This window comes from Fringilla coelebs (genome assembly GCF_963513975.1).
Source record: "Fringilla coelebs genome assembly, chromosome: 9".
NCBI classification, from domain to species: domain Eukaryota; kingdom Metazoa; phylum Chordata; class Aves; order Passeriformes; family Fringillidae; genus Fringilla; species Fringilla coelebs.
The window spans coordinates 28,515,090-28,537,735 of record NC_140067.1 but is presented as its reverse complement, the minus strand read 5'-3'; the positions used below and the strand labels follow the sequence as shown (position 1 = coordinate 28,537,735).

Below are 22,646 nucleotides of genomic sequence, written 5' to 3'. Positions count from 1 at the left end.
TAGAGGACTCCAGGGTTTGCCTTCCAGGTTCTGCCCTACAGAAATTGCCATCTGACTTGTGGACCGGGAAATGGGTGTGATTTTCCTGTGCATTGTCTCAAGTTGGGCGTCTCAGCCTTTAGTTCTGTACCTCACTGTGAGTGGCTAGAGCAACACCTGGCTCTGCAGGTGGGTTTAGCTGACACACTTCAGCTTTTAAAACAAAACAACTGACTAATGCCAGGCCATTACTGCCAAGATGCCAGCTTTTGCCTGGTTCCTTAAACAGAGTACCCAGAGCCTTTATGGGAAGACTGCCACTTACTACCTGAATGTGCCATGCCAGCACAGCAAGAGCAAAGCCCAGGCTCAGCATTGCTTGAAGGATCGTGGCTTTTAATTATCTGGTTTTTATTTTAGGCTTCAGATGCTGGGGTCGTGTTAAAACCTTGGATAAAAAAAAACGCAATTCTGTCAGTGTGTGTACGGCGGGAGGATGAGACTCAGCCAGCTTTAAGGTTCAAAAGGAGCAGAGGAGCAGAGAATGCAGTGAGAGAAGGCACAGCCAGTCTGGAGCCTGTGTCGATGCTGATCTCCAGCAGGGGCAGTAGCACAGTTCTGGGTGGATCCAGCTTAGGATGCGTGAATATGTAGGTTGGTCCTGCTTTGGCTGCTCCTGCTGTGCGTGAACAACTCTGAGTGGCACAGCCATGGCAAAGCTTTCCCTTCTCCCCAGCCCAGTAAGACACACTGGATTTGAAGCCAGGTGACAATTGCTGGCCTTGCAGGAGCAGGAGTTAACTGGTGCAGGCTGGGTTTTACAGGGGCTGGAGCGGGCAGGCTGTGTGCCATGGGCTGCAGCTGCCTGCAGAAAGGACTTGTTCGCCCCTTTCTTCTCTGTTGGTGCTGCACAAGTCCTGTGAATGGTTAAATCTCCTTGCAGGACAAGGTAGACAAAGGGTATCTGCCCAATAAACCCCTGCCTCTGTAGGTCTGGGGAAGGAAACAGAACAGCTTTTGCTAAGCAGAGGGACGGGAATGTTTTACAGCTCACTGAGCAGGCTCCAGGTTTGTGGCAGGAAAACATAGCTCAGGCTGACCTCTGGAGCCCCCTTTGAGAGCCAGGGTGGAGACTGTTTCAGGGCTGTTTCTGGACTGTCACTTTTTCCAGGTTAACTAAAGATAGCCCTGGTGCAGTGCAGGCAGCCAGTGATGGCCTTTCCCTTCCCCAGGCGTGCGTGCTCTCCTGCGTGCACTCTGCATGGACACAGCATTCATCCTGAGAAACACCAGCAGGGATCCCCAGCTCTGAGCTCTCCTTTTCTAGAACCTGAGTAGAAAAAAGCTTGAGGGCCTGAGGAGTTTGGTGGCAGAGCTCTTTCCTCCTGCTGGGAGGTGGGAATAATCAAGGGACAGGGAAGGGAGGCTGCCTTTTGTCCTGGCTTGTGGCTGTGTTGTGCAAGATCAGGAGGTGATGGAGCTCCCAAACCTCCACGCTGTTGACCTCAGTCTATCCCAGCTGACCATCCAGCCTGGAGGAATGGGATGCTTTCCTCATATTCCTCCTTAACTGAATGAGCTGTGGAGTGAATGAGCTCTTTGCTGCCTGCTTAGAGCTTAGCAGCCATCTGCTTAGCGAGGTCCTTGCAGAAACCAGCTTGATGTGTCCCAAGCCCTGTGGCTGAGCTTGCCAGCGAGCTGGAGAGTTGAGGAGAGGGATGTGAGCGCTCCCAAAGCAGGCAGCAGCCTCCTGAGAAGGGGCAGGAAGTGCTGAATTCCCAATCCCCCCGCTGAACCGGCAGCTCGTGCCGAGCATTGTCGCCGAGCGCCTTCGCAGCGTTTTATGGGGAATAATCTGTTGTCATCAAAGCCCATGGCAAATTCCATACTTTCTGCAGCTGATGCTAAATAGGTCTTTTGAAGGTTGTAATTTCTCGTTTAACTGATGCCAGTTGTGAATACTTTGTGTTGAGGAATAACCCCTTAGTGCCAAGTAAAATACAGTGGAAGTCTGTGGCGTGTTTTTCAGCGTATTGTTAGTTACAGCCCTCCTGACAGAGCACATTCTATGCTGAAGATAAATGCTTGGGAGTCTCTTGCCAATTTATGTCCAAAAGGGCTTTTCTTGGATGTCCTCCTCTCTGTGGAAAATGCTTTTCTGTTTTTCCAGCAAACATTTAATGAGCTGTGCTTAAAAGAAAAAGAGGGCCTATTTCAGGACCAGCCCGTCATGCTTTAATTCTCTCCCAGATGGTTTGGGGTTCTTTGGGTGCTCTGATCTCTGTTACACCATGCAGCATGGCAGTGGGCTTTGTGTAGCAATTTGCATCTTCCAGGACCCAACTGGGGGATGTTTCAGTGCACCCAGCACCACTCTGGAGTGTCCCTTGTGCCTGGGATGGAAGGACATTTGCAGCTGACCTGTACCAGAAAACCCAGGCTCTGTCCAGGTTGCAGGTACAGTTGTTGGCACATTGGTACACTGTAGGATTCCCATGCAGGAATTGAATTCAATTTCTGTGACCACAGGGGAGCTTGGAGACTTGGTGTGAGTGGGCTGGGCTGTGGGAGCACTTGGAGGATGTGCCCACAGGTATCTGGGCCAGTGGTGGCCCGTGGCCAGGAGCTGCTGGTTGCTCACAGCTTGGTTCCAGTTCAGCATGTCCAGCACCTGGGGACATGGGGCTGGCCAGAGAGAGCATTCAGCTGGCCATCCCTGGTCTGGGAGATGTGTGGAAGGCTGCACGAGGGAGAGGGAGGAGGGTTCCTCTGACCTGCACACTTGCTCATGGGACCTGAGAGGTTGGTGATTACCTAAGTGAAGTTGAAGGCTCTTGAGGTTTCTGTGAGCAGCCAGGAGCAGCTAAGCTTTCTTTCCCAGGGATGAGGTGGTTTCACAAGTCCCCTTGAGGGATGCTGCAGTGAAGCAGAGAGAAAGCCCATCCCATGGTATCAGTTTCTCTGGGTCTGGATTTTAGGCCCTTGAGACAGTGGCTCATGTTCAGACTCAAGTGTTTATTATTTCTTATCAGTGAAACATTCTCACAACCATGAGTTCTGCAGCCTTTCATTAGCAAGGCACAGAATGGCTAACTGTCTTGTTACAAGGTCTTTTAAGGCTAGACTGTCCAATTAAGAACGGACACCTAGATTATTTTCCCTTTTAACCCAATAACTGACACTCAAAGCCCGCAATGCAGATTTTTCTGTCCAATTACAAAACGCCACCCAAACCCATGGAGAAGAAGGAAGAAGAAGGTAAAGAAGAGCAACCTGCCTCTGCCCTAAAACCTCCATCTTGCTCCATATTTATTTCTAAAACCCCAAACTTTAAGTGTGATATTACACACTTCTAACCAACTGCACACCCGTAATCCCAATTTTGGAAGCCTCCTCCACGGCCTCAGGTCAAATGCAGTGTTCTCCTGTGGGTCTGTGCCTTTAAGCACAGAAAGTTTCAAATTCTCAGCATCCCAGGGTTCCAACACCATGGATGCTTCTGTCTAAATCTGTCTAAATCCCAGGTGTGGGGTCAGTAGGTCAGCGAGGCAGTGCAGTGATCTGAGGCTCTGTGCCCTGCTAGCACTGGCAGTGGCTGGGAAATGGGGCTGCAGGACTCACCAACACACCAGCTATCACTTGTGTATGCAGCTGAAATGAAACAGCTGCTCTGTGTACCTTTATGCTGCACACTGAAAGTGGGTTTCATTACTTGCTGTTATTTTATTTTCTGTGCTGTGAAAGTCAACAGCGTGAACGTAATGCCAGTGCATCCCACTTGTGATTTATTTGGAGGTGATTTGCTTTTTGTCTGCACCCCTCTAAGCATGGGGCTGCTGGATGTGTTATGAACAAAGAGACAGCCCACCTCTCCTTCAGGGCCATATGGAATTTTCATGTGCTTTTTGCTTTGAGGACCTCTGAGGATGGAGAAATCTGTGTGACCCACACTAATCACCCCTGCAGTCTTGAATCTGGTGGAAGGTAGTTTGGTAATTTGCTTATTTCAGAATGGCTTTGATGTGGATGGATTTAAATCTGCACTTCCATACAGTGTTGAACATGGCCCTGAGGCTAGGCTCTCTCTAAACATTCTCATTGTTTTTCCAGTGAAAAACATCACCTAAGTCCCAAAGGTTTTGCTGAGTAGTATTTTTTTATTATTTGGAGAACAATTTTTCCTACATTTCCATTGCAAATCATATTCACATATCGGTGTTTTTTGGCTTAAAAATACTTTGTACTCGATTTACTTTATTTTTACTTTAGTTGTTAACAAAAAATAATAATGAAATAATTATTTTGCCAGAGGGTTGATAAAGAAAATCTAAGATGTCGTCCTGCATGTGTGGAGAAATCTGTTTAAAAACTTCTCACTAAACATAATGGCATTTCTGGACGTGAGTAACACTAGGAAGTTTGAAAAAATGCCCATGCTAACAGGCTGGGGGACAGGAATTCGCTGTATTTGACAGGCTGGATGTGAGAAGGATGCAGCACTGCAAATTCGGCAGCGCAGCCTTGCCAATGTGTCTAGACAGCCCATCTCTATGGGGGAGAGAAAAAGCTTATTTCTTGGAGCTGCTCCAGTGAGACCAGACCACTTCTGGTCTCCTTTATCCATGGAGACTTTCCATGCAGCCTTGGGGTTTGTGCTGAGCTGGCTCAGCCTGGTGGCTGATGATCCACGTGAACTGATTTGGGCGAGCCATCCAACCTTTTGCTGGTCTTGAGATACTCCTGGGTAGGTGAGGATTTGGCTGGTCTGGCAGTGGGTGTGATTCATTAGCTAAAGCCCTTTAAAAGGCTTAAATTGTGTTCAGTTTTGCAGCAGCTGTCTGCTAACCCTGCACCAGAGCAAAAGCAGTGTTTTGTGGCTGAGGTATCTCACGTTTTTGCACAGGTCCCCCAAATTGTCCAATTGTCCTGTCTAACTCCAGGTTAGAGTATCTGACATTTCAGGCAGATTAAGGGCAGGAATAAACAGATATCCTAGAATATATTCATCACCTGGAAGCAAAAATTATTACTCCATATTAAGGATTGTCATTTCCAGCATATCCCCTTGTGTGCCTCAATTCACAGGATCTCTCATAATCATTATTTTGCCTCCTCTGCTGGGAGTTGTGCTTTTCAAACTGCGGTGAACTCTGGAAAGACAGGGCTTTCCATTCCTCAGCTTTCTGATTTCAGATTTCTGGATGATTGTTCCACTCTGGCAAGGAACCATTCAAAATACATTCCAAAATATTCATCATTCCAGCAGGCTAAGAAACATAAGATGTAGCAATTTATTAGCTAATGTGAAATGCATTTGCCATCCAGAAAAGGCAGAGGATGGAGGGGGGGGTCTGAGCCTGGTTTCCCTTTTTGTCCTGCAGAGCTGGGGTGTGGAGCATCCTGGAGCCCGTGCTCTGTCCCATCTGCCTTCCTTTTTTACTGGATGTCCCTGTGTCCAACAAAAATCTCCCAGACACCAGCAGCAGCCTCCTTGTCCATTCTCCTTTGAAGAGCAGATTTTCACTGTGGACCTGGGAAGGAGAAAGTTGTTCTGGAATGGCCCTACATGCTCTGATCCCTTTGCCTCCTGCAGCAGCTGTAAGGTCCTTTATCCCCCAGCCAAGGAGAGTGCTCCTGGTCAGGATGCTCAGCCCTTGCAAAAGGCAGGTGGGCTGGATGCTGAGAGCCAGGCTCAAGTTCTGTTATTTCTGGACCTCGGATGCCATCATTTTTCCAGTTGTGATCAAGAGGGACCCATAAAATCCATCAGCAGTAAAAAAACGGATTTCTAAGTGAAGCTTTGCAGGGGCTCCAGTCCAGTTTGCTCAGGAAGAGGTGGTGGTGGTGGTCCAATTTCCTTGAAACCCATTTGTTCTTGGATGCTAATGAAAGGGGAGCAGAGCCTTTGGAGAGCTCCTTGCCATGTTCACGCCTCCCCTGCTCCCGGCCCGTGGCGCCCTGTGCTCCTGGCACGGCCGTTCTGTGCCATGCACTTTGCAGTCCTGGATGTTCCAGGAGTGCACAGATGAAATATCCATTGGGAGCAGTGTTCCTGCCTCCCAGAGCAGCCAGCTGGCGTGTGCATCCCACTGGTCATCGCCAGTCTGTTTGTGTAGGTCCCACGTACCGAAAAAACCCGTCCAAGTGAATTTCCAGATCCAGTGGGGAGGGCTGTTGGATAATGGCACTTCTCAGCAGCACAGTGGGGACCTGGACAAGCAGAGACACTCATGGAGCCACTCAGCTTGAGTCAGTCTTTCCCCCTGAGAGGAGCTTGCTGGGGAGCATTTGCAGACTCTCGTGGCTGCCACAGCGTTTGGAAATGAGCCAGCCGAAATGCCAAGTGGCTCATCTGCAAGGGATATGTGGACTGGAAAAAAATCCCCCCCAAAGCAGCTCTTTTCTGTCTTCACAAAAGCCCTTTCTTTTTTCTTCCCCCTCCCTCCTTTTTATTTTTGCACTAGTCAGCTTGTTGTAAAAATATCTGATTTTCCTTAGTTGAAAGCTTTTCTAGCTGAAGTTCCTGAGGATTTTTTTGCCACTTTTTCTAAATGTGAGTATAAATTTATTAAAAGCAGTGTTGCCCAGAGTTCAGGTGCCAGATCTTCACTTCATGGCTTCCACCTGTTTATGATTCATGGCAAGCTGTAGGTCTGGGGAGTGACTTCTATACATAAAGAGAAGGGGACGCTAGGAAAATCCAACAGGGGAGCAGGTGGAAATAATACCGTGTGCCTTTTGCATGATGTGTAACCCCGTGGAGCTCACTCCAGGGGGATGTGAGTGTGGAAAACGGATCAGTAACCTCTTTGTCCTAATTGCAGTGCTGCTTGTTGCCACTGTCTTTGAGGCAGCCTATGGGGAATGTCCAGGTGGATGTACCTGACACCTCAAACTGTCCATGCTCCTGCATGGAAAGGGTTAATTGCACGGTGCAGTTAAGAGCAGTGGTGGCTCTGGAGGACGCTCGGAGCTGATGTGCTGGTTTGGAGCAACCTCATGTGCACGAGAGGGAGCAGTGTCCCATAGCTTGGCTTTTTGAGTCTGTGGAGAAGGGAAGGGGAAAGGGTGTTGGACAGGAGAGGAGAATTTTTTATTGGGTTTTTTTTCTGGAATGAACCGGGGCAGGGAGGGGATCGAGGACGTGGAGAGGCGTCTTTGGGAGTGAGCAGATAGCGATGGAGCAGGGCGGAGGTTGGGAAGTTTGATGTGTGCTGAATCAGTGCTATTCCTGAGATGAAACATCAGGACACACAGCACGGCAAGGGGAGCTGAGGAGCTGATGGGAAGAGGTGTTGGAAGCCAAACCAATGACCTTGCAAAGTTCACACACGTTCAAGCACTGATCCAGATCTGAAACTGATGCCTCAGGTTTGAGCTTTTACATTTTTCAGGTTCTGTGCTGCTTTACTGTGTGGGTCTGGGCTTCATATCAGGAGCTCTGTGCACAGAGCACGGAGACAAAACAATTCCTGCTCTAGCTGGGACCAAGGACAAATGATCCAAATCTCAGGCCCAAGAGCATAAACACCGTGGGCTAAAGGGAGAAAAACAAAAAAACTGGGACTTCATGGGCCAGAGCTGTAATTGGACAACTGGCTCCAATGTGCAAATGGAGCAGAACTTATAAAAGTGAGAGACCTCGTGACTGGTTTTCTGGTTTTTGTGACCACTTTGGGTTCACCTGGGGTACAGCCCTGGCTGGGCTCTGGTGCTGCCCAAGGTGGATCATTGAGGCCTCCTAATAAATCCCTGCTTTATTCTTTAGCTCTGTCTAGCCTCTGGTCTAGCTCAACCTGCACAGGGCATCACAGCCAGGAGTGAGGGAGGGGCTGTGGAGGCTGAAGGGCTCTCAGGGAGCTCTGGAGGTCCCACTGGCACCCTGGCAGCTCAGGGCTGTGCTGGGACCTCGGGCTGTGACACTCTGGGCTCTGGTGCTGTGCTTTGGCCAGCACAGCCCTGTGAGTGCATTTCTGCTCCTGTGTCATGGCTCTGCACCCTGGGGCTGATCTGGGGGGGGACATGGGGGAACTCAGCCCCCTTGGATCCCCTGGTGAATCCACACTGCTGGAGCTCTGCCACAGCCTGGTGGTTTGGTCTCTTTGTCAGTTACAAAGTGCAGCCTCATAGAACATGATTTGCCTCTGGCAGGCTTTAAAATGTATGTGTTTGCTTTTGATTATGTCTGTTGTTTTTTTGGGTTGGTTTTTTTATTTTTTTTTAAATTAATTTTCCAAGGATCAATGCGGTAATGCATATAAAAATTACAATATGTAAAACAAAGTATAAAAGCATACAAGGAATTCCAAACACATAACATACTGTGCCTTGGAGCTTATGAGATCCATACAGTGCTTATTGTATTATGGGAACACTCTGACCCCAAGACCCATCAGAAAGGCTTGTTAGAAGAGCAGGACTAAGCCCTGTGCCTTATGAGCTGTAGGATGCCCAGAAGGAAAACTCCAGTGAATATAAAAGCAGAGCTGTTGCAGACTGGTCTGTGGGATGTAGAGGGACTTTCTATGGCTTTGTACCAATTTCTGGAGGAGGATGTAAACTTCTGCCCCCACAAATGTTATTCTCCCAATAATTAACACTGAATGTTAAATCTTTCTCCGGATTTCCATGGGATCGTGATTACTTTTTTTTTTTCCCCAAATATAATTTCTTCTGTCAGCTCCAGCAAGTGGGAACATTGAAATGGTTAGAGAGGGCTCACATCTTAGCTGCTGTAACTGCCCATGTGCTCTACAGGTTGCCACCAGATGAGAGACAGAGCACCAGAGCTGAAACCACCCTGAAAAAGAGTTCTGGCTTACAAACTGGGATGGGATGGGATGGGATAAGATAGGACAGGACAGGATAGGGCAGGGCTCTTGGCTTCTCGTGCTGCCCTGTCTATGGGTCAGGAGCAGGGCAGCTTGGGGTTTTGATGGGTCCCTATCCCTGCAGAGCAGAACATGGGGAAAGCCTCTGCACTCAAGTCCCCAGTGCCTGGTAAGTTTGGGTGAAGATTGTTTGCATGTTCAAAACTCTTCTCAGAAGCTTGGAGGCATCTGTAGACTCTCCACCTGGAAAATGACAACCCCAAGACCTCGTTCCAGGGGGCAAGTCACTGCCTGTGCTGTGCCTCAGATCCCATCTGGGAATGTCTCCTTTGGCCACGGTGCAGGTGAGAGCTCCCTCACCTAGGGAGGGAGGCTAGATATTGTTAAAGGAATAGAGTAGAGATTTTAAAAATTATTTATTATTCCTTTATTAAAGGAATGAAGTAGGTATTTATTAAAGTAGGTATTTATTATCCTATTCCAAAGGATAAAGGGCTCTCCCTGCTATCCCAGCCGTTCACAGCTCTGCAATGATCTGTAATTGCTTGTGTGCAGGCAGCTAAAAATCACCCTGATAGGTCCCACATTGCAGACACTTTGGAGAGGAACTGCTGTAGCCCCATGGGTAATTCTGAAAATATGCATGTTTTTCTGTTTAACATTAAAACTCAGATTTGGTATGAAAAATTCGGTGTCACCTTTCTGAAGCTTCATGCTCATGCACAGAACAACTTCTTATTTATGTGCAAAACTTGAACCTGACTGCAAGATAATCAGAAGAGATAGTTTTTAAAGGAAATAGAGCATCTGTTTCTTTGTTACATTTTTTTTGTGTGTTCCTGATGCTCTTAACAAAACTGGAACTTTTGGATTTTCTGTGTAATTGAAATAATTTAAACATTAAGATAATGCAGAAAAAAACCCCCAAACAGCAGAGGTTAGGAAAAAAGCTCAGCTGGTGTTGTGTAATGAGAAGAAAATGATAGTTCAAAATTCTCTATATTCTGACCTGTACTCAGATTAAAAACCTGCTGTATCACTGTCGTGCAGCTGAGCTCGGTATCGCTGCTGTACTGAAGTACATGACTTAAAAGGCATCTCCTACCTTAACATATTTACTTTAATTCAGTATCTTCATTCCATATTGCCTGTGTTTGTGATGGGTGCTGTGGGATCCCTGCACCTTCTTTCTCTGTGTAGCATTTGTGTGCCCCGAGGTTAAACCTCCTTTGCATTCAGAAATAATTCTCTTGCCCGCAGAAAGCCGCACGAGCTGGAGTTCTTTCTCTCCTGGGGGATTTTAGAAAGAAAGATACTTCAGGCAGCTCTGGGCATGAAATCTTATCCATTTACATCCCCCTGCCCCTGCTCACATCTGGCAAAGACAATGGATGCTGCTGCTGGACAAGGAGCCCTCGGGAGGAGCGGGGTGGAAAATCGAGTGAGCCTCATCTAGAATCAGTGGGGCAGGGATCTGTCACTGTGTGGGTTTTGTGTGTCCCCACTGCTCTGCTTGGAACCTTGTTTTTGCTTTGATTCAACATTTCGGGTCTGGGTTTTGGTTTTGGGTTTTTTATGATGCCAGTTGACAAAGCTGCCCTGCACGCAAAGTGTTGCAGTGTTTTGGAGGGATGTCACGAATCGAAAGCAAAGCAGAGCGTGAGTAACACTGGACTGGGAGTGTGTGATGGGCTAAAAACTGGATGGCTGGTGTTGGGGAGAGGAGCCTGCCCAGAGCTGGGGGAACACCCAGAAATATTTCTATTCAAGCTTCATGAAATTTAAGTTTAAACCCAATAAAAAGCCCTGTTCCTTTCCCTTCTGTTCTCCCTTTTCATTTCTTTCTCCACCAATCTGAATAAAACTTTCACTTGCTTGCAATATTTTTTTATATTTTAAGAGTTTTGGGTTGTTGCCTTTTTAATTTATAGTTGGTTTTTTTTTTCCACTGTGAAATAATTTGTCTTACTTGTTCTTAAATCTGTGTACAAACGTTAGCTTCTTATTTTGAAGGCTGTGATTAGAGTGTGATTCTTTATTTTCTTCCTGGAATCCTTTCTCAGTTTACAATTTCTATCACTTCTGTGACAAGTCTTTGCCTTACCATACATGATACTGTGGTTAAGTCTCTGTCCCTCCCTTAATTAAATCCAATGGTTTACTTTCAATTCTGATCCAATTAATGAACTATAATAGCTGGTTCTGCACTTAATAGAATTGGTCAAAACTTTTCCAAACTGCCCACACAATGTAAATCCCATCTGGAAATTAGTTTTTGTTCTGACCTGGAATGAATGCAAGTGTGCACAAGCATTCCTGCAAACTAGAAATCTAAAATATGTTGTGGTTGTAAGTATTGATGAAAAAATACCATCTTAAAACTCCTACGCAGGCATTTAGTTTTCAACTCTGATTTGGTTTATTTTTTAATTTAATTTAATTTAATTTAATTTGGGGGGTTTGTTTGTTTGTTTTTGGTTTTTTGGTTTTTGCTTTTATTTTATTTTCAAGGTGGCATCCCAGGAGGAGCTGCCTGGTGGTGCCCCAGTGATAGTTACAGGCACTGGGACAGACACTGTGCAGTGAGAATAGATTGGAGTGTCTGCAAGTGTGGATCTGCCTCACTGCAAGAGGAAAAAAGAATAGGATGTTTCCTGCTGAATCATTTAGGAGCACTTGAAAATGCTTTGGTGCACTTGTGTATGACACCAGGACCTGCATGTTGTGGGGGAATGTGGAAATAGCACAGGAAAAGGCAAATGGAGAAACAGGAAATGTAGTCCCAGCATGGAAGGTTGGGATTTGGCAATGAAATTCCCAGATTTTCCAGCACTGGGTTCCTGGGAGGAGAACACACGTTTCCATCTCTCTGCAAGGCACATTTGCAAGCTGCTCAGCTTTTGAGAACGCTGCATGTAATAAAACTTTTCTGATTAAAAGAGCCTTGACAAAAGACTTCTGACCTACCTAAAAAGCTTTGGAGCTGTTTCCCTCCCCTCTCCGTTTCTGCTGACCCCAGTCACTCGTGCTGTCAGCACCGTTTAGGAATACCATTTTTCAGGAATACCATTTTTCAGGAATACCATTTTTCAGGAATACCATTTTCCAGTGTTCAGGGTTGTTTCCTGATAAAGAAATAACAGCAGAGACATTTGCAGGCAGGATGGGTTTAGGTGTGTGCAGTCTCTGTTTAGCAGCACATGGCAAGACAAAAGGACTGACCAACCCCGTGCTGCTCTGCATTAATATCCTGTTATTATATTTTTTTCCCCTGCTACCCACATCACTCCTGTAGACATTTGCATCTCGTGCTGTTCCAGAGGCGCAGCGATGGGAGATCCCAAAATTCCAGAGCTCCCTGCTGCAGGTCGTGCTTTGCTGTCACCTCTGTCCAGCTCTGTCCTGGAAAGAAGGGGGTGACTGTCATCCCTGCTCTGTGGCAGCCCAGGCTGGGGGTGCTTTAGCCAGCAGTGACCCAGCCATGAGTCACCCAGCACGGACACTTTCTGTCCCTCAGCCCAGCTATTTTTGGGCGCGGTAATTACGAGGTGAGCCGTGAATCACCGGCGTCTCGCTCGAGCCAGGAGGAAACCAGGCAAATTGTGCTAACGTGCTTGGCAAGGGGAATTCTTCAGTGTTCTTCAGTGTTCTCCAGTGTTTTACAGACTTTGGCCCTTCTTCTCGCTCCCCAGAGGGATGTGCTCACCCTTCCTCATGTGTAGCTGTCACGCAGGGCCAGACTCGTGTTCCTTGCAGCCGGGTGTTGTCTTCTGGGCAGAAGTGATGCTTCAGAGGCCTGGATGAGATTCTGAAGGGGTCCCAAAGGCTTTTATTGATTTGTTCATATGCTCTGCATAGGCAGGGTTTAGATTAGAAAATAGCATGAAGTGGGGAACTCCAAAGGAGGCCGTGTTGTCTTTGGCTTCTCCGGCGGCTGGCCTTGCGGTGTTTGTGGCATTTGGAGGGACGTTTGTGCCCTGAGGCTCCGTTTGCTGTGTTGTGTGGTGCACAGCAGCACAGCAGAGCCAGGGGGAAATAGCTGACCCCTTTTGAGAAGGGTTTGGTGATGAGTCAAGAGAGGGACACGCAGGGTTTTTCTCCTTTCTAGGGGATGGAGCCTGTGACGGCGTTTAACACCACAGCAGGGAGAAACGTGTGCAGGGCGTTCTGCCCAAGCAGCACTCCCATCCCATCCCATCCCATCCCATCCCATCCCATCCCATCCCATCCCATCCCATCCCATCCCATCCCATCCCATCCCTCTGCCCCACTGCTTTTCTTCCCACCACCTGAGCTGATAGATTCACATATAGCCCTGCTTCAATTCACTCATACCTTTGTTTTTCTTGCCCCTTCCTGCCTCTGCCAGTCTCTTCCCAGCTCTGCTTTACAACTCAGCATTCCTGTTAAAAACCTGTCCCCAAACACTTCCTCTCAGATAGGGAAAACCAAGGGTGTGTTTTTGCACCCAGGAATCCCCAGGCTGGAAAGGAGCCTTCTGGGCATCATCAGGCTGTTGGAGGAGGATTAGGGATGGAAGCACTGTAAACCTGAAGGAATTTGAAAGCCATGCTTTAATTTAAGAGGAATGTCCCTTTGTTCTCAAAGGGATGGGTCTTGCTCCAGAGGTGTTCAGGTGCAGTAACTGGTACCAGATGGGCTGTGAAAAGCAACACAAACAGGTGGTGAGGACAACAACTGCAGACTTTAATTTCCTTGTCAGCCTCTCCCTGTGCCTCACATACCCCCTGGAGAAGAGAGGGATAAGGGGAGCTGTCATATTTGTACATGGCAAAAGCAGTGACTATTGAGGGGGTGTTCTCCTTCTGTACAGAGCAAGTCAAGCCCTGGCACTCTCAGTGGTGACACTCACCTGAGCCAAGGTGTGCAGAGATGAACTTAGAATATGATTCCCTAGCTTGTGCATTTTTATGGATTCAGGGATCAGTACACTTTAATGCTGACATGAATATTGGCTCAGGTCCCCCCAGGCTAACATGGATTTTTTGGTGGCACCTCGCACATGCTGGCGTGATCCAGATGTGTTGATTAATTTCTGAGTAAATGTTTTGTACCAGGTACAAAACAATACATGCTCTTATGGGTGGTTGTTCAACACCTTGCTGGGCTCAGCAAGGCTAGGAGGATGCTGCAGAGGGCACAGCTGCTCCTCACTAGCAGCATCCAAGAGTGTGCTCTTACCCCAGAGAGCTGTGTTACATCCCAGTCAGAGCAGTCCTTGGAAATTGAAGCAGAGAGAACAGGGCTTTGTGATTCTTTGCCATCAGAAGAGTTTTCTGGGATTGTGAGGAATGGGGAGATGCATTTTGGGCTTTTTTTGCTGCTTTTTAGAGATAAGGAAGCCGAGACCTGGGGTAGCTTAAGAGATCTGGCACAAGTCTTACACAGTAGAATTGAAAAAGGAATCCTTGAGATGGGTGCCCTTTCCACCTCCTCTTCACTGGGGACTAACCCAGCGTGGTTGACGTGTGGGGTTCAAACCGTGCAAGCCCCTTCCTAAACCCTTTCCCTCCTGAAACCATTGAGGTCGATCACCCCGTGGCTGTGGGCTCGTGGCTTTCTCACTTTTCACATCCCCAATTGTCTCTCCTAGATGATCAGCTGAACTCAGAAGAGAAGAAGAAAAGAAAGCAGAGGAGGAACAGGACTACCTTCAACAGCAGCCAGCTGCAGGCACTAGAGAGGGTCTTTGAGAGGACTCACTACCCCGATGCCTTCGTACGGGAAGACCTCGCACGCAGAGTCAACCTCACTGAAGCCAGAGTTCAGGTAACCCCACACCCAGGCACACCTCACCTGGGGGAGCATCAGGCCACTCCAGCGAGGCAGCAGAAATCCTTGGGGTCTGTGTGGTCACCAAGATCCTTGAGGGAGATTGCCAGGCCTGACCTGCCCCCCCATTCCCCACCTGCACACTCAGATGTGTCCATATGGCCAAGGTGTTGGATGCTCAGGCTGCTGATGTTACCTTGAGCTCTTGGCCTGCAGGCCTGCCCCTTCTGCAGGTGAAAGCAGACCATGGAACACGGTGTGTTGGACAGCACTGCCAGGCCTTGCTGCCATCTTTTGTATTTGGGGGGTTCCCAGACGAAGGGAGGAATGATGAATCTGACTCCGTGTTGTCAGAAGGCTAATTTATTATTTCATGATACTATATTATATTAAAGAATTCTGTACCAAAACTATACTAAAGATTACAGAAAGGAAGGCTAAAAGATACTAAAAAAGTCTCGTGACTCTTTCCAGAGCCCCAACACAGCTTGACCATAATTGGCCAATGAGTCAAAACAATTCACATGAAACCAATGAAACAACCACCTGTTGGATAAACAATCTCCAGCCCCATTCCAAAGCAGCAAAACACAGGAGAAGCAAATCAGATAATTATTGTTTTCCTTTTTCTCTGAGGCTTCTCAGCTTCCCAGGAGAGAAATCCTGGGCAAAGAGGATTTTTCCAGAAAATATGAATGTGACAGCCATCTGCACGGGACACGCCCGTGTCCCTCAGGCAGCCCCTCACGTGAGGGCTTGATCAGAGCAGGCAGCAGGGCTATCCCGTCCTTTGGGATCCCGTGGGGATGTGGGCAGTGGCAGAGCAGATGTGATGGTCGGTGGCCCCGTGCTGTCCCCCTGCAGGTGTGGTTCCAGAACCGGAGAGCCAAGTTCCGCCGGAACGAGCGCGCCATGCTGGCCAGCAAGAACGCCTCCCTGCTCAAATCCTACTCCGGGGACGTGGCGGCCGTGGAGCAGCCCATCGTCCCCCGGCCCGCCCCCAGAGCCACCGACTACCTGTCCTGGGGCACCGCCTCGCCCTACAGGTGAGCCAGGGAGGGAGGGAGGGGGTGACTGTCTGTCTGACTGTCTGTCTGACTGTCTGTCTGTCTGACTGTCTGAGTGACCCCACTGCACCACCCCAAAAGCAGCCCTCAGACAGCTCTGATGTCTGCACGGCTGGAGGACGCAGCAGTCTGACCATCCCACTGGTTCTCCTCACCTGTTCCCACCCCGTCTTGTTGTATTTGGGTTGCCCCCAGCTGTAGGGAGGAATGATGGATCTGGCTTCATGTTCTCAGAAGGCTAATTTATTATTTTATGATACTATATTATATTAAAGAATACTAAACTATGCTATACTAAAGAATACAGAATGGATACTTACAAAAGGCTTAAAGATAATAATGAAAACTCTTGACTCTCTTCAGAGTCCCAACACAGTTTGGCACCAATTGGCCAATAAGTCAAAATGATTCACAGCAGAAACCAATCAATCAATCACCTGTGGGTAAACAATCTCCAAACACATTCTAAAGGAGCAAAACACAGGAGAAGCAAATCAGCTAATATTGTTTTCCTTTTTCTCTGAGGCTTCTCAGTTTCCCAGGAGAGAAATCCTGGGTGAAGGGATTTTTCAGAAAATATTAATGTGACACCATTTCCTTGCCAGTTTTGCAGTGTGGTCCTGGCTCAGTGTTGTTGTGTCTTTCTGGCAGCTTCTGGGGGTTCCTCTCTGCCATTCAGGGAATTTCTAGAGAGGCTCAGGTAGAAATGCATGGAAACAGAAGGTTTTCCTCAGTGCATCTGGTGTATAGCAAGGAGGAAACCTTTCCATGGGACACAGATCCAGGGGAGGGGGGCTCAGAGCACCTGGGGAGGCTCAGCCAGCACACAGTGGCCAGAAGAGGGAGTTCTGTGGCTGTGCCGCTGCTGGGATGCCAGCAGGGGCTGGGAGCTCACTCCATCCCTGTGCAGCAGTGCTCAGCACCGCGCTGGTGAGCAGATTCTCTTATTGCCTGAGCACAAGTGTGCGTGTGAACGCTGCACTGTGGCCTCCCTGCACGAAGGGCCAGGTGACAGACCGGTGCTCAGCGTCCACCTCCTGTGCTCAGCGCTGCTCAGGGGATGGCAGGAAGGGAGCATGGATGTGGCAAGCCCAGTCTCAGAGGATCTGGGATGTCTGTGCACATCCCAGTGCTCCCTGTCCTCTCTGTGCCATTGCTGGCTCTGCAGGAGCTGGGTGTGGACGTAAGCTCCACAGGATGTGTTGGTTTGTGGGGAGCCAGCTGGCTCACAGGCAGTTAAAAATGAGGCTGGATGATGTTTTTTAGCACAGTGGCTTCATTGTTGGTCAGGACCATGAAGCCTTTGGCTGGATTTCTTCCTGTTCATCTGGCCTGGTCACTGCCAGCTTCCCACTGCCTTCCCGGAGCCACACCGTGCTCAGGACCTCCCTTGCTGGGTCACCTGGACCCTCTTTCTGCTCCAAGCATTGTTTGCACAGCAAGAGCTGCAAACACATGGTCTGGTCCTCCTGCTTGTTGCTTCAGGTCTGTGGGGTCCTCCTCACCCACCCTGTATGTCCAGAAGAACAAGTCATACACCCAGCCACTCCAGAGATGGAAAGGGATGCTTTTGGTGGCCACCAGCTTCATCTGAGAAATGGCCATTATCCCTTGGATTTTTTCTGATGACTGCTCTCTGTCAAAATCCCTCTTTTCTGGATTAAGGCTTTCTCCCTGTGCAGTGTTCCCTGCTGCAGCATTCTGGGGAGGTGAGATCAGGGAGGGGAAGTGAGCTCCTTCCCCAGCCCAGTGGGACTGCACTGGTCACAGTACCAGATCCCTACTCAATGCTCATGGCTTATTTCCCCCCCTCACACTTTCAAAAAGAGATCATCCTTCCTTGAGATGATGTTTACACAGGGGGCTTCATAATCACTGCTAGGAGAACAGCCTGCAAAGGGAACTCCCAAGGGCACCAACTGTGGGGTCACTTGGAGCACCTGGGATGTGCTAATGAGAGCAGGGGAGAAGGGACAGCCTTAGGGGTGGTTTCCAGCCTTAGGGATGGTTCCAGCCTTAGGGATGGTTTGCAGCCCCTCAGCTGCAGGCTGCAGAGACACACCTTCCCCTTGTCTTGTCTGCAGGCAAGATGTTTCAGCAGAGGCATTTGCAGCTCACACCTCAAAGCAGGCTGCAGTGGCACCCTCCTGCTGCCCTGCATGGCAGAGGAGCAGAGCAACTGCTCTCCACACTGTGGGGTGCACAGGACCCTCAGAGAGGGAGAGCTCCGTGCTCCCCAGGCTTTCTGATCCTTCCCATCATCTCCTGGCAGTCACATTTGTCTGAAAGGGTCTCAGCCTCATCAAAGCTTTGCAGTAAGGTCATTCAGATATTCAGATGGTGAAACCCTGCAGCCATGTGGAGTGTTTGCATGGCCCCCTGCCCACCTTGCCAGCAGTGTTGTAGCAGCCCCTGATTAACAGCCACCCCTGGGGAGGGCCCAGAGCAGCGTGGCCAGGGCTGCTCTCCCTCTCAGATCTGGGAAGTTTTCAGTCCTGTGTTTATTCTCCAAATACACTCAGCCACACAGGTCAGCCAAAGCTATTTGCAGATCTCTGTCACACAGACAGCCAACTAGATACTATTCTTCTTTTTTTTTTTTTTTTTTTTTGAAGTTGAGAAATGTTTTACTTAGGCATTTTTTAGCCTAGGTTCCTAAGAAAACAAGACTGGCAGCCCACACTTCCCACTCCAGCAACCTTTGGCTCCACAGGCCACTGGAAACCTTATTTGAAAGGAGGATTTTAGGCCTCAGAAACATGATGCCCCTCTATGTTTCATGAAAGCAGACAGCTGAGTGGAGGAAGGAAATTTTTCTCTGCCTGAATGGGGTGGAGGGAGGGGGCAGCAGGGTGACTTCAACCCTTGTTAGACCCTGGAGAGTCTCTGGAGCTAGAGCCTCAAGCTGTTGTGGGGTTTGGACACAGCCTTCTTGTGCACTGCTGCTGCTGGAATAATTTGATGAAAGGAAGTACTTCTAGAGATTTTTGGTTTAGCAGGGATTTCACTTGGCATCAGTAAGTGAAACCACCTTCCCCACACCTCTGGGGAGCTCCCTGCAGTTTCAGCCCAGACTTGGCCAGCACCCTGGTTTTGGATGGGGACAGTTAACAGCCCTGACTGAAAACTCCAATTTTATCTAGTTTAGAGTACCCTTGAAGGTCTCCAAATTTCTTCCAGCTCAAAAACATGGGAGAGATGTGGAAGCAGACGGGCATGGGGGATTAAGTTGCCACCACCTTTAGACCTTGTGGAGCAGATATTCCCTGCTCTGGATCTCCTGCAGACTGAGGATTCACACAGCACTGCGTGGCAGATAAACCCCTGGCAGATTACCTCCCAGGAGGCCAGAAATACTCCTGGAATACTCCAGAAATACTGTCTGACCTTCTGGGAGGTCAGGAATACCAGGAGCAGGCACAGCTCCAGCCTGGGTCTGTGCAGCAGGTGCCCCTATCCCTGCAGGGAGATTTGCTGTTGCATTTCCAGTTGTGGAGATCATAAAAAATTTTTCTTAAAAAAAAAAAAGGAAAAGACACAAAGGCAAAAAACCCCCAGCCCATCTTGGTGTGTGGATGGAGCAGAGCAATTCCCAGAGCCTCAGCTGGGAGCCACCCAGGCAGGCAGATGGGAAAGGTCAGCACCAGAGCTGAGCTGGCCTCCAGCAGAGCATTTGGGGGTTCCTCCTGAGCCCTCTGTGCCCAGTGGGCACCTCCACTTGGTGTGGTGCTCCTCAGCTGGTTGTGATCTGTGGAGCCATGTGGAGGAAGTGCAGCAGGTCAAATGCTTTGCTGGGTTTTGGGGAGTTGGCAGAGGGAGCTGCTTTTCACAGAAACCCATGGGACACATGGATTAAACAAGTTCTCTAGTGGTCTGGAAAGCAGCTTTGCAGATTTTTTGGTGGGATAAGAAAGGAGTTGGAGATCTTTGTTCAGCCTCTGCTGTCAGAAGTGATGTTTTTCATGAATAAAGTCGCAGTTTGAAGGGAGAAAGAGTGGTTTGTGTTTTGGGTTTCTTCCTTCAGCCTTTAGGACACGTTCTTTATAATCAGCTGAAGTTTTGAGGGGGGGAAAAAATGTGGAAATTTTCATTCCAAAAGGCTGAAACAAGAAAACATCACAATTGTTGAAAGGGGTTTTTCCCAGAGTGTTTCTTTAATGTAACATGTGTTTCAGAAGTGACGTGATTTCACAGGCTGTAAAACCAGCAATTGGTCTCATCAAAAAGACACTGCTTCCAGTGGGAATGCTTTTAAGGACAATGCTCTAACTGGCAGGCTGACCTCATTGCAGACCTTTTTTGGGTTAGAAAATAGGAAGTGGAAATTTTTCCCGTTGACTTCAACCAGCTTTGGTGCTGGGTAAGTGAAGAGCAGCGGAAAGATTTGCTAAATAAAGGGGAGTGGTAATTCCCTGCTGACACCACTCCAGGATCACATCCCACAGGTATGGAAAAAAACCAGGATTTAGGCTCTGCTGTGGTTTGGAGGCCACGTCTGACGTGATGTTTCTCTTTCCATCCCTCAGTGCCATGGCCACCTACTCTGCCACGTGTACCAACACCAGCCCAGCACAGGGCATGAACATGGCCAACAGTATTGCCAACCTGAGACTGAAGGCAAAGGAATATAGTTTACAGAGGAATCAGGTGCCCACAGTCAATTAACAGCTGGGGGCAGCTGCCTTGCAGAAGGAGAAAACACAAGAGCACCCGTCCTGCTTTGCAACTTGTCTGTGCTGAAAGAAAACAAAAAAACAGAAAAAGAGAACAACAACAACAACAAAAAAAAACCACCATGAAAATAAAAGAGAAAAAAAAGAAAGAAAAAAAAAAAAAAAAAGAAGAAAAAAAAGCCAACCCTCACCCAGAACTGAACACGGGGAGCAAACAGAACCTGTGAGTGATCAGGTTCCTCCTTCCTTTTGGGATGATGCCACCATTTTTTATTTTCTTGTTATCGTCGGGTTTATTGCTTCTGCTCAATATACTGCGAGCTTCTTCAGTAAAGGACAGTCCCCCCCTTGCTGGTTTCCATTTTTGTGAGGGACTGCAAAAAGGAACCTCTGCCAGTCTCAGCCCACAGACCAGTCCCAGCACCAGCAGCACGCTGAGACACAAAGCTTGCTCATCTCCCCGCTGCCCCAGCTCACCCTAGAAGAAGAATTTGTTTGGTCACCAATTTCCATGATATCCACCCAACCCTCATCCCTCCAGCCCCTGGTGCCACAGAGGCAGCACGTTCCTCTCAGTCTGCCAGAAGCCCATTTAGTGCAGCAGGATGGATTCCTGCTGTCTGAGTTGCCTGGAAAAACCTCCCTGGGCTCTGCAGAGCTCCATTGTTTGGTTGAGTATTCCCTGCCCTGCTGCCTCAAAAAGCCAAAGAAGAGAGCAAAGCCAACATGGGTGTGTGAGCAGGGGGATCTCTCTGTAGTGCCAAGATCAGGACTGTCAGGACACTCCTTTCTATGCCTTACACTTTGTGCCACAGGGAAAGGCATTGTCCAGATGCATTTGTTTTATATATACTGTATATATTTATATATATAAGATAATACATGCAAGCTTGGTTGGTGTTTTTAATTAAACAAAATAAAACCCGTTGAAAACGTTCAGGATGTTGGTGCTGCATCCAGGTGGAGCTGTGCATTGAAATTCCAGCCACAGGCTCTCTCAGCCTTGGCAGAGCTCTTCCCTGCAGCCTTGGGCAGCTCTGGGAAAGGCAGCTCGTGAGGAAGCCCAGAGAAGTGGTGCTGGAGGGAGCCACACTCCTTTTTTGCAGATTTTCCCCGTGGGCAGCTGCACAGAACACAACAAGGGAGCCCTGTGCAGCCAGGCTGGTTCATGTGGCTTTTGGGATATCCCCAGGGAAATCCCTCTGGGCACAAGAGATGTCTCAGCAGGGAGCATCCCACCAAAGATCCCCTAACACTGCTCAGTAAGGCTTGTTCCATACCTTAACCATTGCTCCTACCTGCTCTCCTCCCTCTGGGCTCTGGAAACCTAATTAACACCTCATTAATTATCTCCACGAAGAATGGAGGAGATGCAGCCCAAAAGGCATTTCTCCCACACAAAACATCCTGAGGAAATCAGGATCTTTCTCATTGCTGGCCTCTCATGTTTGGGGGAGGAAGGGGCTGGTTTGTGACAAATAGCACTTGTGACAAAATATTTGTGCCAAATAGCACTTGTGTCCAAACTGGGATGGACCATGCCATGGAACTGGAGGCAGCAGAGCTTCTCCATGGTCCAGGCTGGACCATCAGGGAAGGAGAATGAAGCTCAGCCATGAGAAATACTTCTGGTAGAGTGGCTTGGATCTCCAGCCTGGTGTTTGCTGCAGACACTCTGGGCATATGTAGATGTCTGACAGTGGGCTCTGATAGTCTAAAACAGCTTCTTGCAGGAAATGAGGAATAAATCTCTTTAAAAGTGGAGGTGAAAATTAAACTTGCAAACGATGAATGGAAATCCAGCCAAAATATTTGAGCTAGCACAAGGAAAAAAAGCCCCAGATCCAAACTGGAGTGAGTTGTGCCTGTGATTGTATGCATTGCTGCTGGAGTTTTCTTTTTTCCCCTCCCTTGTGGGTATTTTTGAGGAAAAAAAAAAACTTATTTTGATCAGGACAAAAAGCTGAAAATCACAGGCAGAACCAGGGAAAGGGAGGGCAGGGCACGTACTGTGCTTTAAGAAACCCATCATGTTCTGTTTGATCCCTTTTTTTGGCCACCTGGAGAGGCTGGAGAACCTCACCTGTGTAAACCAGAATATTTCTATCCTGCACAGGGCAGGTCCAGCTCCTAGAGCCAAGTGATCATGTTGGAAATCTCAGGCTGCACTTAGAAACTCCCTCCTGCTTCCTGTGCCTCCACAAGCACACAGAAGGACCCAGTTTCTCTGAGTATCATCACTCAAAGGCTGAGCTGGGTGTTGAGTACCTTGAGCTGGTGCTCTCCCCTCCCCTTGCCTTGCT

The 22,646-nt window shown here is 48.5% G+C and overlaps 1 protein-coding gene across 1 annotated transcript in view; it reads left to right on the top strand.

The window, feature by feature from the left end:
* Nucleotides 1–21,185, top strand: part of PRRX1 (paired related homeobox 1) — a 37,822-nt gene extending 16,637 nt beyond the window's left edge. The window contains exons 2-4 of the mRNA XM_084211539.1: nt 14,425–14,600; nt 15,468–15,649; nt 20,197–21,185. Of these exons, the coding sequence (XP_084067665.1) occupies nt 14,425–14,600; nt 15,468–15,649; nt 20,197–20,335 (497 nt within the window). The 3' untranslated portion in view covers nt 20,336–21,185. The remainder of the gene's footprint in view (nt 1–14,424; nt 14,601–15,467; nt 15,650–20,196) is intronic.
* Nucleotides 21,186–22,646: the final 1,461 nt, after the last annotated feature.